Below are 15,783 nucleotides of genomic sequence, written 5' to 3'. Positions count from 1 at the left end.
TACGCGTAAGAATGCGAGCGCTGGCGATGTGCGTCCCACGTGCGAGGTGACAATCTCCATGGACGATTTTCTATGGATCTACTCGGGCAAAGCCACCAGTTCCGATATGGCCAAGCTCTTCTACGCCGGTCGTGTATCTATCAGCGGTTACGCCTTCCGCACAGTCTCCAAGTTTGCGCAGAGCTTTGATTTCTCGTCTGAAAAGTGGCGCAGCTTCTACGCATGGCGGAGAGCGCAGGACGAGAAGAACGACAGCAGCCGGTCACCCAGCGCACTGGAGGAGGCCAGGAATGTCGGATCTCCTTCACGGGACTACTGGTTCTTCCACGCACGAACCATATTGGACAGCTACAACGTCACCAGACTGCAGCGTCTACTTTGGCAGACGTCGCTGGCCAGTCTTTTCGGAGGGAAGATCGTCTTGGAGAGCGTGCGTAGTACAACCGCGCGGGACAGGAAAGTCGCGTCTGGCAGGTTCAGCGTCGTTGCGAGTGTCGTAGGAAACGCTGGCCCCGTGTCGGCGGTCTTGAAGCGGCGTGTAACAGCAACTATTGCGCCAGGTCAGCTTTACAACGAACGCGAACTGCGCGCCCAGTTGGAGAAGTATCTGCGTCCCTGCTCAAAGCAATCGGCTGCTGTCGTCGAGTCGTTCGCGGTGGGCACCAGCAGACAGCTAACGTCTTGTTCGACTTTTTCAGTGAGGATTATGTCGAGGCTGTCAAGCTCAGCGCCAAGGAACGTCTGCAACGTCGTCACCACCGCAACCGTGTTGATCTGGGTGATGCAGGCATGGAACAGCTGGATAAACTAGTCAAGGTGATTGGCAAAGGTGGCCACTCGAACTTGAAGCGCGACAACCGCTCCAAGTACGTCCCAGCCCCCGAGTTGCTGTTGCGTGAGTTCCGTGTGAACGTGACTGTTCTCATGGATACTTTGAAAGAGAAGGCATCGGGTCGCAAGGCGTTGCACAAGATTCCCGCGCCAGAAATTGATTGGTTGGTGCGCAACGGGCGCTCTGGTAGTATGGTGATCACAGAGGGCAAGCTGGACGATACGTGTGCGTTCACGAACTTCTTCGCACATGACGAGCTGGCGGCGAGATATCTTCCGTGAGAGTGAATGCGTGCTAGGATCGCTCGCAACCGGGAGGCGCTTCGAGTGTCCCACGCAAGCCAGCTCATTAAGGCCAAGTTCGAGTCGATTTCGCGTGAGCTGGCCAACCAGAGGAACCCAGTGGTGTCGCACTTTGATGAGCACTTGGTATTCTCCGACTACCTATAGAAGAACTCCGGGACGCATCCAGTAGCAGCAACACTTCTTTTTTATATTTAACGTCGAAGCGACTTGCCATGTTACGAACACTGGACATCACCGAGCCCTTCTTGGTCGGTTTCGCGGGCGATTTGGGTCGTTCCTTGGCTTCCGCCTCCTCCTTCGCGCGTTGAGCCACCTGCGCATTGTATTTCTCTCTCTCGGCACTGACAGAGATGCTTCGTTGCTTTTCCGAGAAAAACTCGCGTTTGGTTCGGAATTTGAGACTTTCCAGCGCATTGTCCTCTTCTTCGTGAGTTTCGAGACGACGAACCACTTGTTTCACTGGCGACGAGCCGCTTACATCCAGTTTCGCAGCCGACGCAGTGCGGTGAGTTGTAGGGGCGACTTGTTCGTGCTCTTCAAGATGATGCACGATGCTGTGCACAGGTGAGGGAACTTGATGTGCCAGTTTCGCTGCCGAATCCGTACGGTGCGCTTCTGGGTTGTCGGATATCACAGACTTCGGTGGCGTCTTCTCCGACTCGGGCTCGTCCGTCTCCAACGTGTGGCTTATATGAAGCTCTGTCGACTCAGCTGCTACTTCAGACGATGTTACTTCATTAGAATTGACAGATGAAGTAGTCTCGTCTTCGTTCGTTGAATCCCGCATTTCGTCAAGACTAAACACACTATCGGCGTCAACGGAGCTGCCCACCGTAGCAGCGACGGAGAAGTCCATTTCAGACCCAGTGTCAATTGTAGCGTTCACATCGGCGTCCGAGATCTCCGACGACGCGTTGGCTGTTCCTTGCATGTCGTCTTTCATCTCCGACGTATCTTTGGTTTCTGTGGTCTCTACCGAGGTGCCCACGTGCTCCTCACGTTCCAGCTCAGCAGTTTCATCGGCAGCAGCAAGTGCAGCGAGGTCCACCTCCGCCTTCTTACTACTCTCTTCTATGAACGCCTCCTCTCCCGCGAAATCTTCCGTTTTGACACTCTCCCCGTCAACGGAACTCCCCAGAGTGGCAGCCACGGAGTAGTCGATCTCCACGGCGGCGTCATGGGCAGCGATGGACTTGGCGATCTCTTCGACGACCTCGGCGCTAACAGCCTCAAATTCTTCTGTTTGCTCTTCAACCGTTTGCTCTTTAATCGTCGTCTCCGTCACCTGCTCCATATTCGCCGCCTCACTCTCCATAGTCTCCACAGCTGTTTTGCTTGTGTCAACGATCGTTATGGCTTCCTCCGTCGTGCCCTCCACGGGTATTTCCTCGCCCTGCTGCGTGTCGCTGGGCGTTGCCTCCTTCGGGCCGGGGGTCGCCATGATCCACTATGGCTAGTCTCCTTTTGACTCAAGATCGATAGTGACGGAGGCGTCGCTGAGTTGCAAGTTGCGACTTTGCGGTGGATACGCCGTGACCCATCCTCTGCCATAGCCATGCGCTTTTATGGTGCGATTTGACAAAATTGCCACATTGAAATTCGAAGCTCCACGTGGCAACCTGAAAACCGTATAATACACGTAACGTACAACACAATCCTACGGATTATGGCAACGTCGATCTGTTAGTCGTCGTAGTGAATTGTCACTGCCCTAGTGGCACTGTGACACTTTTGGACATTTTTGTAATTTTGGCATAGCTAGGTCGAGTTAGAAAAGTAGCAGCGAATGCTAAGATGAGGCTCAACACGGCGTCATCCAGTGAATTAAATGCGGCATTTCGACACTCCTGGCCTCGTACAGCACCCAGAAACGCAGTTTTGGCTGAAATGGGCACTTTATACTGCACCACTGCCAATGACTCGCCATGATGTTGTCGGAATGCCTCGTCGTACTTGGTCTGCAACTCTGGGCTCATCCCGAGACTGAGATACGATAGTTTGCGATTACTCCTCAACATGGTCAGCAAGGCGAGGACATTGGCGTTGTCAATAGTACAGGACGTCTCAGAGCCGGACAACCCGAGCTCGGACAGGTGTTGAGCTATTTGGCTCGAAGGCGACGCGATGGCTTCAATGAGACGCGTGATCTGCTCGTTGGACGTAAATACGTTCACGAGACCCAAACACTTCAGCTTCGCTTTAGTTCGTTCGACATCGAAACAGAAATCTCTTGAGTTTATGAGTTGGATACCCTCGAGAAACAAGTCTGTTAATTGAGGACATGCTTGGGTGATGCAAGCCATACTGATCGGATACGATCCAACGGAGTACAGCGCGAGGGACTGTAACGGGGCTCCAATAAGGTTTAAAAAGTCCGTGAGTACTTCACCGCCATCATCACCGAAGTGAAGACCCAAAGCGAGCGTCAGAGCCTTCAAGCCGTGAGTAGAGGTATCCGTTGATGCTAATCGCTACTCGATTGGCTGCTTATCGGCTCGAGCTATGCCATATCCTGGCAATACCACGTCGAAATGATCACCTTCGTCGCTCATAATATGAAGCCAGGAGTCTGTTTCCAGAAAAACGGTGAGTAAGTGACCGTCACCAGCATTTTCTTGGTCATGATGAATTACCACAAAGTCGGTGCCTTCGAGAAAGTGGCCAACAGTGTTGTGTCTCCAGTCACGAAAAATCATCATGTTTTCCTTGATGGTGATGTTGCTTAACCCAGCAGTTGGAGGAGAGTTCGCGTGGATGGCTACAGCGATAGCTAAAGTGTCTTCTCTTGTCAATTGGGCTGCTGTGATAAGCGCTCGTTCAACTGTTGAGTCTGTGGTTGTCCTGAAAAGTGCATACGTAAGCCACTGCCATTTCCACCTTCTCATCTCTTCCGTATCGGACGTGCCAAAGACTCCGTACAGTCGGAGATGCTTTGTAAATGAGGTAGAGCCAAGTGCAGAACACAAAGCCGCAAATTGCCTTTCATCGCAGTCATGGCAACCGACAGATAGTGTATGAATGCCACGTTGCTCAGCACCGACAACACACAGCACTGAACGTAAGAACCGGCCGATAATTTCTTGCACTAGCATGTAGCTCTTAGATGTAGTTTTCTTCAACGAGAACGCAAACAGTGAGAAAGGTAGTCCCGAGTTCAGTAGATTCGTCAACCTCTGCGATAAAGACCAAGACATGTTCACTCCTCCCACGTCCAAGCGAATCGAATCGAGCTCCAGAGGCAACAAGCCGCTAGAACTGTCGTCACTTGTATGGAGAATCCCAAGCATCGAGTTGAGATCACGCAAATGCGTCTCCAGTATCTCATCAGGCAGCGTCAGGAGCTCGAACTGTAGCTCAAACGGGATTGTCTTCACTTTACCAACATTCTTCCCCAACGTCACTTCCAGCTCTGTCAAAGCTCGTCTAGCTTCCAAATAGTCGTTACTTGCGCGTTGTGCACTTGCCACGATGAGAAATTGTTTACATACTGCATCTGGCGACAAAGCACCAGGTTCCACGAACTTCTCGTTAAACACAAAACGGAATCGCGGGTGCAAGTCGCAATCGAGCGGTTGATCATCTTCATCCCTCGGAACGCGACACTGTTGCACCAACAGCGCTCGCCATGCTGCATTGTCTACAATGGCAACTCGAGAAAGCAAATCCAGAGCTTCTCGAATCCGTTGGAGAGCGTTGACATCAGCCTTTTCATGCGAATGTGGCAACCTCACCGCCACCCAGTGATACTCCCATCGCGCTGAGTTCTCAGCTGTACGACCTTCCAAGTGCAATTTACCACGCAACAATCGACACCACGGATACAGGAACGCCCACCTAGCTGGAGGAGCAGCATCAACTGTCATGTTGGTAAGAAAAAGTATACGCTAAACGTTACAATAAGCTACTGATTCTGTCATTTTTATTTTGGGTAACATTCTCTTATTTTTTCTTGTCTTTACCCATTTTCTTCGTAAATGGGACTGCATGACGCAAGTCAACACAATCCAGACGCACAGTGCCCAATACGCGCTCAGGTAGTTCCATGACACTTTGAGCCTCAATGACGAAGGCCAAGTCGATAATCAGGTCACGAGAGTAGCCCAGCAAGAGGTTCAACACCCCTGTGGCAACTGTACTGCTGCCGATGTCGTAGTCCGCTTCAAGATAATTCTTGCCTTGATAGTATTTCTGGTAAATCTTGGTGCCTAAAATGGCCGGCGTAGTACCCACTCCTTCGCGAATAGGCCACGTACCTTGCACCACACGCGGAATCAGCTTGATACGCTGCGTACGGAGCTCGTCGCTGGGCCCACGTAGCACCTCATGACAGAGATCAGCAAACACCGAATTTTTCTTCAACTTGGACGGATCTTCCGGTGTAAAATACAGCACCACCGAGTGATGTGGTGTGCCAGGAAGTATAAAGTTGATAATGAAGAGAAACGGATGATCTTCCACGGTAGAATCCGTAGTATCGAAACCATCTCCAACGAAAGATGACACTCCGATGTGTTCAATCGCCTCATTGGACTTGTACAACTCCACGTTCACTAGTCGACAGGCTTGACGCGTCGACGGCACCTTCGTTTTTGAGGTTAGATAATGTGGTCCACGTACCATAAACCCATCAGCACTTGGTTCACTCCAAAACTTGGTAGGTAACCCATGCAGCACACTGAGATCGGTGCGATATCGTTCGAGCATAGGAAACTTCTTCTCGGTCACGATTTGCTGACTGGGGCCTGGTACTATTCCACCCACGCTCATCCTTCGACGATCCGAAGTTGCCGTCACTGGACGTAGCGTTTGTCGCCCTTCGGACGCTGTGATAGCTGTGATCATTTCCAGAAAATAGACTCCGTAGGCATGGACGTAATACCATGAGCGCGCTAGTCTCGAGTCGATCCAGCCGTTCGGATTTATCTGAATTGTTAGCGTCACCCAGCACTCTTCAAAGAGGTTGTCGCTGTCTTCTTGTACGCGTGGAGAGATGATGAACCCTCCACCCAATATGTTGGCACGTACAGCTCCAGTACTACCAGGACAGCCCGTGTGCGTAGTGGACTGGAAGCAGATAAAGTAGGAGCCATCCGGCTCCATACGCCAATAGCGGAGCATACACAGCTCGCGAGCATTCACAAATACTGGCCATAGATACGTCGGGAAGAGTTTCCAATACACCACGTCGCTGTGGTCTTGTGTGTGTTCTTCCAGTACACGAGCTTGCTGGATAACATGGTTGGACGTGTAGAACGGACTGTTGACCTTCATGAGCATCTCGAACACTTTACGAGGCGATGCGCTCACCTTGAGACTCGTACGAAGTGCTGGCGGAGGAGCAGATGTCCGGAGACTACTCTGATGACTTTGACGCTCCGTGTCGACACGTAGTTTACTTGAAAACTCGTACAGCTTCCAGGATGTCTCTTGGGAGAACGTGGCTGACGTTCGGAAGCTCTTAGCGATCGATCGCGGCATGGATCCGAACGATCCCGATCGTTGTCGATTGGCTGGATGCAGCGGTAGTGTTCCGCCTTTTCCGAAGGATTGTTGCGAGACGGTCCGTACTCTAGCACCCGACGATATATATGCCGGCATTCTGCTCTCGAGTAAAGGATGTACACTGCCTTCCTCCATTTCCGGATCGTGATCCATGTACCAATTCAGATAGCGTTTCCACTGTTCTTCAGCTTGCGCAATGCACTCCAGAATGCTGTTACGCCACCACACCGCAGTCTCCAGTGACTCAGCAGCGAGTGCGATTGGTCCTTTACTGCGACTTTGAGCCATCATGGCACCTGCAGCGCCAGCACTAGCAGCAGCGGCCGCACTCATACTCATCCCCATCACACCGATCCCCACACCAGCCAGACCACCAGTCAACACCACAGCAGTTGCTGCTGTTGCTGCTGCAGCCGCCGCTGCTGCTCGGCTACGGAACTTCCTGGACGTAGCCCGCTTGACACTCGGCTTTGCATCGAATTCCGTCTCAGCAGTTGAGTTGATTGGGGAATACTGGGACTCGACTAGTCTGGACGGGGTCGGTCCAGGCGTCAGCTCTGCACTCTCCTCCAGCTCATCGTTGGGCGCGTGACTCAAGTGGCGGATTCGGAACGTGAAGAGCTTCTTGGTTTCGATCTTACTGGGCGATTCTCTAACTTCATCCACTGTGGTGCCGGGACCCAGTATGTACCATCCACGTGGCTCTTTATCTCCTTTCTTCCTGAAGTAACACAGGAAATGCGTGCCATTGGGAGTCGAGCGGATCATGAAGTACCGTTCTCTCCATAAATTGACGTGCTGACCCTTTTTGCGTAGCCAACCTTCCATCCGGATCTCCCCGGCTGTAGGTGGCAACACCTCGTCTTGTATATCTCCTGTATCAATGGGAGCTGCAGTAGCTTTAGAGCTCGGCGGGGCAGAGACTCCACCGAATCCGAATTGGCGGTCACGTTCACGACACATTTCCTCGACTATTTGCAATAGTCTGGGCTTCATAACTTCGCGAACAATGCTGTCATCTAGGCCTCTGGTCGTTGACGACGTGTTGCCGTCTGCGGCGACTTCTACAGCGCGTTTCCGGGTGCGAAACTCGGCCATCATCTCATCGTAGAAGGTGCGAGCTCGTTCCTGGAACTGAGGATCCTGTGCCGGCCGCAGAACGCGAGTATTGGCGCCAACTATGGGCACCGCGGCGTGCACCGAGATGTAGAGCTTCTCTAGAGCTTTGAAGACCACGCGTTTACCATTCTCGCGGCTGGCGTAGCACGCCGTTATGTAGTCGGCGCACACAATGTCCAGCAGCATGTTAAGGCGGTCCCCATCTAGCAGAATGTCGGGGATCATGCCCGCAGGTCTATCATCCCCAGCTTCCATCGCGACTCTACTGTAGTACAATCTGTACCGGTAATTGGCAAATGATCAAAGTCACGCGGGTGGACTATAAATTGCAACCCTTAGTGAAAACAAGTTTAAATTGTGCAAGTGTGAAGAGTTGGACTAAAGTGTATCTTACAAACAGGCAACAAACACTTGTCGAGTCTGTCATCATCACCTTCGACATGCATTTTGACACACAAGCGCTGATTAGCTTGTCAGTGGCAAATTTGCTGTACCTGACAGCTAGTTTGCCACCATAAAGCGCTCCCTCATTGTACTCAATGTACTTGCGACTGGTTGCAGTAGTTCAGGTACCGGTATACAAATTGCAAAAATAAAACCAAATTTGATTCATAACTTGTGTCCAGTCATTTAGGCGACGCAGACACCCTTGATGACCGAGTCGATCCATGGACGCACAGTGGATACTCGAGAGTAAACGCTCATACCGCCGACTTCACCACAGTCTTCATTGTTGCTTACCAGACCCACAAGGACCTCATAACTTTTCTTCTTCACAGTAACCGCACCACCTGTGTCACCCATACACGACTTGGTGGCCGAGACGCCACGGGAGCATAACTTGGTGTCGTCAATTTTCAGCTCCGTTGAGCAGATCTTGTTGCTCACGAGTTGCACCTCCACACTATGCAGATAGCGAGACTGCACGGCTTCCGCCGTGGTGTCGTTCCAGCCGAGACGAGCACCCTTCATTCCAGACTTGACGATCGACTTAACGGGGTCCAGAAGCACAGGCTTATAATTCGATTCCAGCTCTAACTCAAGGATGAGAAAGTCGTTCGTGAAGTCGGTGTTGTTTGGGTGCACTAAGAAGGCTACGACCTTGATCTGCTCACCGCTGTCCGTGCCAGTGTACGAGTCGGAGCCGAGCGACACCCAGCGAATGTTGTTCGGGATACAACTCGCCACGGTCAAAACGTGTGAAGGCCCGATTAGAGCACCCGAACAGAAATTGGCGCCATCTTTAGTAGAGCGAACGCCCGCGACGTATCCCTTGCCACCCTCAATTTCTGTGACCGGGGTCGTGATCAAGTCGTCGATAAGACTGGAAGACGGCGTCTGAGCACTAACCGAGCACGACATTAGAGCAGCGCACACGGCAACGAGGGCGGGCATGAACTTCATCTTGATTTATATCAACGCGCTACCAACGGTGCCAAGAAATCGGCAAAAGCTCGAATGGCTCTGCAAAGCAATCATCGTTAGGTTCGCTTATGAGTTCTTCGACTCGAAGTTTGAGGAATTTCTGGTTCTGCTACAGCTCGAGGGGTCAGCTTGGTTGGACCTTGCTAAGTTCGTTTTGCTCCGAATGTCCGCTGTTTGAACACCAAACGGGATCTGCCAAATCCAAGCAGGTCGCTCTAAGACGTTGAAGAGAGCAGATTCAACTTTTAAAAATGGGTCGGTATTACTGACCCATTTTAAAGAGTTGAATGGCCTCTGTAATTGGCCAATTCGATCAGTGACTGGCGGTAACGAAGCGGCACCGATCGGTTCTCAATATTATACATGATACGTTAGCTACATGAAGTTGCTCAACCAGAGAACGAGCTGCATTCTTTTTCGGCACACGCTGGCGATATTGCTACTCCTTAAAATAAACCATTTTTCTTTCTCATGGCAGGGCGTGATAATTTGCGTCGAAATGGCCTCCAGCCTGGAGTCCAGGTATCACGGTCCGCGAATCACGGATGAAATTCGTAACAGCACATCTTAATGAAAAACCTGGTCCCCCAAGCGGCTTTTCCTTGCTTTGCACATGGCAATGACCGCGAGTAAGCGGCTGGCGACTGGCAGTCGCATCACTTTGGATTTCGTAGGCTTAAGCTTTATCCAGTCCTAATGAAGTTCGTCTCAGCTTGCGTTGCTGCATTCGCCGCTTTGACTGTTGCTTCGTCCGCCGACACTTCCACTGATGCTGTGGAGCGCAGGCTTATCCTCGGTGGAACTATCGTTCCCAAGGGCAGAAAGACCTACTTTGCTGGCATGCGCAAAACGGCCGAGGGCAAGAACTTCTGCGGCGGTACTCTCATCAGCCCAATTCACGTGCTCACGGCCTCGCATTGCGTCACGTACGATATCCGCTGGGTTTCGATCGGCTCGCATTTCAACAACGGCACCGACGACGGAGAGCAGATCAGGGTCCTGGCGGTAATGAACCACCCCAATTTTACTGAGGAGCTGAAATTCTCCAACGACTTTGCCATCTTGGAGCTGGAGGTCCCGTCGTCGATCAAACCTGCAAAGTTGGCCAAGGCTGATGATTTGGATTTCAAGGACGGTGCCACAGTGACTACCGTGGGAACGGGACGGACGTCGGAGGGAGCGACGGCGATGGCAGGTCATGAGCTGCAGCGTGTGGATTCGACAATTATTACCAACGAACAGTGTGCAGAGTACGGCAAGATCACCGTAGACGACTCTATGCTTTGTGTGGGTGGACAGATCAGCATGGGTTACTGTGACGGCGACACGGGTGGCCCCGCCTTCATTGAGTACTCCGACAACGATGCCGACGACGTAGTGGTTGGTGTGGTAAGCTGGCGCAACTGGCGAGATGGTAAGGTATGCGGTCGCGGAAAGAGCTTGCCAATGGTGTACTCGCGCGTATCGCACGCTCGGTCTTGGATCGATCCCATTAGGAAGTCCTCGTGCTTCGAGTAAGTGTTTGGGCGGGGTAATTCAATTAATTTGTTCAAAAACGACGCCCGAAACTTGCAAAAGCATAGATATTGTATCAATCATTGTGAACAGCAAAAGATGGACCACATAGGAAAAAGGTGGAGCAGCTCATCTCGCGTCCAGATTCTCGTTTTAGTAGACGAAGATTTAATAGCAGACACCTGCTGGTCGAAGATAGGATGTTAGTGCGCTTTCGCATTTTAATCAGCGTTGCCGTCGCCGGCAACTGACGGTGCCACATCGCATGCAGTGCACGGCCGTTGATATTTATTGCGCATGAAGATCTTCATGAGCTTCGCTGAGATTCTCCATAGAACAGTGACTGTTACCGTCACAAAGTCCAACTTGCGCATCGTCTTCTAGAGAAACGCGGTGAACGGCTATACGCCATGGAACCCGGATTCCAAGCAGAATCCCCTACTTAGCACAAGCTCGTTTTTAGGTATCCGGAAATGTGACAAAGATCACACAGCCCAGGCGAAACTTCAATGCAAAATCCCGAACGGTCAAAATCACTTTCTCATTTGCAAAAGAGAAGCCAAGCCATGGCCGACACGATGGCGCCGCCGCATCAGGAGCCCGCGACGCGTAAGCCGCTGTTTCCTCTGGAGATCCCGGGAAATAACCAAAAGCGCTCCGTGGTGCAGCCAAAGGGAAAGAGCACCCGTCCCGAGAGCTACGAGCCCACGAAAACCATGAAAAATGGCTTGGAGGACACACTCACGTGGCTGGAGAAGCAGCGCCATATCGTGCAGACACACGACGGCCACCAGCGTCGTAAGCGCTCGTCCACGTTTGTGCGCTCGGTACTGCGTCTTCTCAGCGGACCTAAAGAGCACATTGGCAACAATAATGCGAACGGCACGGGGAACGACAACACTCCTAAGCTTCCAGTCCCTTGGGGACAAGAGGTTTTGAACTCCGACTGGTCAGAGGTGGGCTTTCGACTCCTAGACCAGCCTATTATGCAAGATATGAACCGCGTCCGCTCATTTATTGCCAAGGAGGAGCTTCTCAGTGCGTCCCCACAGGGGATAATTGCACTTGCCAGATGGCTACAACGCTTTGACAACCACGTACGTCACGTGGTGACACTTAAAGAATACCTTCTGGAGGAACGTACACTCATTGCCGGTGTTGGCCACAAACTGACCACACTCTACGACGCGTACGACGAAGCCATGGCGATAGCCTTGGAAAAAGTACACGACGAACGTCGCGAATTAAGCGAAGCCGTGTTGCGCATGTTTGACGAGCTGGAGAAGCTTTTGCGCGGCGAAGTGACCGCTGTGAAGCACTTGATCACGCAAACGTTGACAGAGACGGAGGAATATGAAGCGCTAAGCACGCTGTTTAACCACCTCTCTAGTGACGACGAGTGTGGCGTGATTATGGCTCACCTTCTTGGATGGATGCGTAACAATATGAGCGAAGACGACGTGCGTATCTTCCTCGATCTATTCAACTCGGATGTGCAAGACAGGATCGCTGGAGAGTGGATGCGCATGTATGCGTCGTACCTGCACTTGCTGGATGAGTTCTCGATCAATTATGACAGCTCGCTCTCGTATTTTACATGACGCATCGACGGCTTGCGGCCGCGATGCTGACAGACGTAGATTCTGGATCAAGTTCGCATGGAGCTTAGCAGATTCAACTACAGAGCAAGGATGTCACACCCCGTAACAGCACTGGAGTGAGCAGCAACTAGCGAAATAGTAGAAGAATGTCGTCTGACCGATACAGACCGCAGACTTTTGCTGCGTATACATGGACGTGTATTGTTGCGTTAGTTCTATTAAATACAAGGATACAGATTAGTCATAAGCGTAACGTGCAAGCCACACAGAGCATTCATGTGCTCATTCATGTGCTCTTAAATTGTACAAAGAGCAACTTCAACTAAACCGTACGTGGAAGCTCTGGATTTTATCGCAAGATAATTACAGTACTTGGTAATAATTACAAACGCTCCGTTTGAATTGATGTCGCTCGAAGGTTAGCCTAACGCACTTTGCTGGATACGCTTGATCGAGCTGGCTGTCCTCAGTTCAGGCGCTCGGAGAGCTCGCCGTCATTCTGCGCAAGCGTCGAGGCGGCGGTAGAGGCAGCAGCGCCGATAAGCGCTCTGTGTTGAATTGGCTACGCAGCTTGAGTGGCGCAGAGCTGGCGTCTCTTCGCTGCGTGGAGGACGTAGGTTTCGTCAAGACGCTGCTGCACATGGCTGCGTGTTCCAGAGCTTCAGTAGGAGGTGGTACGTGTGTACAGGAGTTCCAGCTATTGCCACATACGCTTAGTGACACTGGTAGCGTCCAGAATAAGCGCGTAGCAGCCAAGACGCCTCCCAGATCCGCTGCAAGGTGAGGAATACGAAGGATTGGGACTGTTTGGAGCAGTTTTGCTGAAATTTGTGATGATTTGCAGGGCGTTTGTGAAGCGACCAGTGGTGCGTACGAAAGATGGATATATAATGGGAAGTTTTCATACTCAGGAGTATGAGGAAGGCAGCAAGAAGGTGCTGAGAGGCATGAGAGTGCTTAATACGCTGCAGTCGTGCGATACGGTGGCTCTATCGATGGAGTTTTTATCCAAGAAGGAAGGAGATGTTTCTGTTGAGTTTTTACAGTTGATAGAAGTGATTTCCAAGGGTGGATTTTTGATGGAATGTCCGGAGGATGTTACGTTGAAGCATGAGACAAAGGTGCTGATTTGAGAGTAAATGGATGACAAGAGGGGACACTGATACTAATTCTTGACTATCTTGTGTTGGTTGTGGCAGTGGCTTAAGGAGCAAGGACATTATTCATTACAAGCTCTGTTCATTGTGGGTATTTCTTGCTGCCTTGAGAATTAATAATTTAGCTGAAGTTCTGACTTTTATTCTGCTATACGTTCTTCAGCTGGAGCTCAATATTTGGGCATTTTGGAAGCAGTATAAGAAAGACGTGAGCGTGAAGATTCCTATGCAGGGGATCGCGTCTAAGTTTTATATTGTGCGCGAGTGGGAGGCGGCAAGGGTGAGACAGAAAACTGAAGCGTTGAAAGTGTTGCGTGATAAGACGTTTTCGCACATTTGCGACCTGAAGAAGTCAATGCCGAGTAATTCTTCTGCAGTAGCCAAATGTTTCGGTCTTCATTAGCACGTAAATTCCCTTTCTAAGTTGTATAGCCGCATTGTTTCTGCTAGTGATTCCTTGGTGGGTTTGAAATATTGAAGAAATTCCAGTGTCAGAGGTTCCATTAGATACAGTTGCTTCATCGTTTTCACTCGAGTCACCGCGACGTAGAAAGAGGTTTTTTGTGAATTACGACGTGTCGGATGCCGTAAGGGTCCAAGAACCATTCGATCAACTGTTAATCCTTGACACTTGTCACTACAGTACACCTTTGCCAATCCAAACTGGTGGTAGTGAACCAAAACGGAGTGAAGTAACCGAAGTAACATCTAAATTTGAGGAATAATTATACAAAATTAGTTTTTAGAGCAATGCAGATTTAGTGTAGTGCAAACTGGCAAGAACGCGAGTGACACATCCAGCAATACAAACTACGGGCGCGCTGCGGACTGGGGTACACACAAAGATGAAAGCTGCGTATGCGCGCCAGAACACGAGAGTGTGGGTGCACACAGTGACCTCTCAGCTTGTACAGCCTGCATAATCATCGATAGAGGGACCAAGACGGCCAGCAACCCAATTAGACAGAGTACATCGAGGATGAGAGCTTTGGGCTGCGCTTGCAGACCGTGGGGAATGGAAGGAGAAAGGGTTGCAGCTCTGAGTTTTCTTCTCAAAAACGGCGCTCAGCGATTGACGTGCCATCAAGCGCTCGTGTTGGGGCTGCTTGCCTGGACGGTCAGCGTTAAGAAGAGCTCTACACTTCTAACGGCGTCCGGTGCGTGGCGCTCGTGGCTATAGCCAATGCACTAATGTAATGTACGTGGTGCATGTGCAGTACTTTAAGTACTGTAGAAGACAAGATAATGTTATCGAGGCGACCATCGAACAAGATATATTCATCATTTTGCTTTACACTAAATCCGCATTGGTCTGGATTAATTTTGGGGATTTCTAAAGTTTTTAAAAATAAATTTCTAAATAAGGGACACTCCGTTTTGGTTTACACTACCACCAGCTTGGATTGGCAAAGGTGTAGTAAGGGAAAAAGCTGGTATGAGCGGGATTTGGGTGACTGTGACGCTGAAAGAGCGTGTAGTCATGTCAATTTTGACTCCTTTTTCCGTACGTAGTACCACAGGGACGATGCCGTCAGAAATCCCGGGAAATATATCCGTATCGTGGTTTAACAATTTGATGTAGATAACTTCCGGCGGTAGCGAGTGAACTCTGTACACCAGACCATCATGTGTTTCGGTCCGGGTACGTTCGAAGAGCAATGGAAGTCAGCAACATATCCAATTGAGCCGTTCGAGAGTTTCATGAATTGGGAAACGTTTTTAGTGCACAGTACGGGCATTCCTTTTGCTACAGAAAGTAATAGCGGTATATTTCCGGTTTTGTCGTCGCGAATCATTCGTAAACTCCGTTGTCGCTCTGGAGATAATTCAGCTTTTCCTTGAGAAATGATTGCAGGGAATTAATGAATAATCTGGTTATTGGCTCGGCAGAATTGGACAACAGAGTCGGCGTTAAACTCAGCTCGTAGTACATTTGAAGTAACAATTATGGGAGAAAAAGACGTGTGGCTCGGATCATTGTTCTTCCAGTTTTCAGTAAAACAAACATCATTGATATAATTGTGTGGTGTAGTAGAACACACAAATATCGTCAGATGTGGATTCCTTACACAAACCACAACGAATCGCCGAGTTAGGTCGGCGGTTTGTATGGCCTGCCCAGAGGGTGGTCCCCTCGCGGTCCGGCCCTTCCGGGACAGACGAGTGGCTCGCTTCCACCCGGTTCCGACTAACCAAGTCAGATCACTTCCGAGGCTCCGCCGAGTTTGGTTCGGCTGAGCTCGTTCACAACCCTGTGCCCTCCACCAAAGGATGGACGACGGCGCGCGAGCGCTTTTACAGGTTCGGCTGAGCTCGTTCACAACCCT

General features: G+C 50.7%; 8 protein-coding genes across 8 annotated transcripts; 4 read left to right on the top strand and 4 right to left on the bottom strand.

Moving 5' to 3' along the window:
* Positions 1–58: 58 nt before the first annotated feature.
* Positions 59–1,281, top strand: PITG_06179 (uncharacterized protein; the record flags this gene model as incomplete). Its single annotated transcript, XM_002998305.1, has 4 exons — positions 59–655; positions 703–1,026; positions 1,101–1,109; positions 1,177–1,281. The coding sequence occupies 4 exons, from the start codon at positions 59–61 to the stop codon at positions 1,279–1,281; spliced, it is 1,035 nt and encodes a 344-aa protein (XP_002998351.1).
* Positions 1,282–1,368: 87 nt separating this feature from the next.
* PITG_06178 (uncharacterized protein) lies at positions 1,369–2,578 on the bottom strand (the record flags this gene model as incomplete). The annotated part of the gene is made up of 2 exons (XM_002998304.1): positions 1,369–1,419; positions 1,586–2,578. 2 exons carry the CDS (start codon positions 2,576–2,578, stop codon positions 1,369–1,371), a joined length of 1,044 nt encoding a protein of 347 aa, XP_002998350.1.
* Positions 2,579–3,109: 531 nt separating this feature from the next.
* PITG_06177 (uncharacterized protein) lies at positions 3,110–5,000 on the bottom strand (the record flags this gene model as incomplete). The annotated part of the gene is made up of 3 exons (XM_002998303.1): positions 3,110–3,144; positions 3,194–3,608; positions 3,663–5,000. 3 exons carry the CDS (start codon positions 4,998–5,000, stop codon positions 3,110–3,112), a joined length of 1,788 nt encoding a protein of 595 aa, XP_002998349.1.
* A 76-nt stretch (positions 5,001–5,076) lies between these two features.
* Positions 5,077–8,036, bottom strand: PITG_06176 (uncharacterized protein; the record flags this gene model as incomplete). Its single annotated transcript, XM_002998302.1, has 1 exon — positions 5,077–8,036. The coding sequence occupies one exon, from the start codon at positions 8,011–8,013 to the stop codon at positions 5,077–5,079; it is 2,937 nt and encodes a 978-aa protein (XP_002998348.1).
* Positions 8,037–8,388: 352 nt separating this feature from the next.
* Positions 8,389–9,162, bottom strand: PITG_06175 (uncharacterized protein; the record flags this gene model as incomplete). The annotated part of the gene is made up of 1 exon (XM_002998301.1): positions 8,389–9,162. One exon carries the CDS (start codon positions 9,160–9,162, stop codon positions 8,389–8,391), a length of 774 nt encoding a protein of 257 aa, XP_002998347.1.
* Positions 9,163–9,879: 717 nt separating this feature from the next.
* On the top strand, positions 9,880–10,701 carry PITG_06174 (serine protease family S01A, putative; the record flags this gene model as incomplete). Its single annotated transcript, XM_002998300.1, has 1 exon — positions 9,880–10,701. The coding sequence occupies one exon, from the start codon at positions 9,880–9,882 to the stop codon at positions 10,699–10,701; it is 822 nt and encodes a 273-aa protein (XP_002998346.1).
* A 546-nt stretch (positions 10,702–11,247) lies between these two features.
* On the top strand, positions 11,248–12,299 carry PITG_06173 (uncharacterized protein; the record flags this gene model as incomplete). Its single annotated transcript, XM_002998299.1, has 1 exon — positions 11,248–12,299. One exon carries the CDS (start codon positions 11,265–11,267, stop codon positions 12,297–12,299), a length of 1,035 nt encoding a protein of 344 aa, XP_002998345.1.
* A 445-nt stretch (positions 12,300–12,744) lies between these two features.
* On the top strand, positions 12,745–13,668 carry PITG_06172 (uncharacterized protein; the record flags this gene model as incomplete). The annotated part of the gene is made up of 4 exons (XM_002998298.1): positions 12,745–13,079; positions 13,144–13,420; positions 13,499–13,536; positions 13,620–13,668. The coding sequence occupies 4 exons, from the start codon at positions 12,940–12,942 to the stop codon at positions 13,666–13,668; spliced, it is 504 nt and encodes a 167-aa protein (XP_002998344.1).
* Between the last annotated feature and the right edge of the window lie 2,115 nt (positions 13,669–15,783).

The sequence above is a fragment of the Phytophthora infestans genome, genomic scaffold (assembly GCF_000142945.1).
Source record: "Phytophthora infestans T30-4 supercont1.8 genomic scaffold, whole genome shotgun sequence".
Taxonomy (NCBI): Eukaryota; Oomycota; class Peronosporomycetes; order Peronosporales; family Peronosporaceae; genus Phytophthora; species Phytophthora infestans.
The sequence above is the reverse complement of the archived record's forward strand: the minus strand, read 5'-3'. Positions and strand labels throughout refer to the sequence as shown.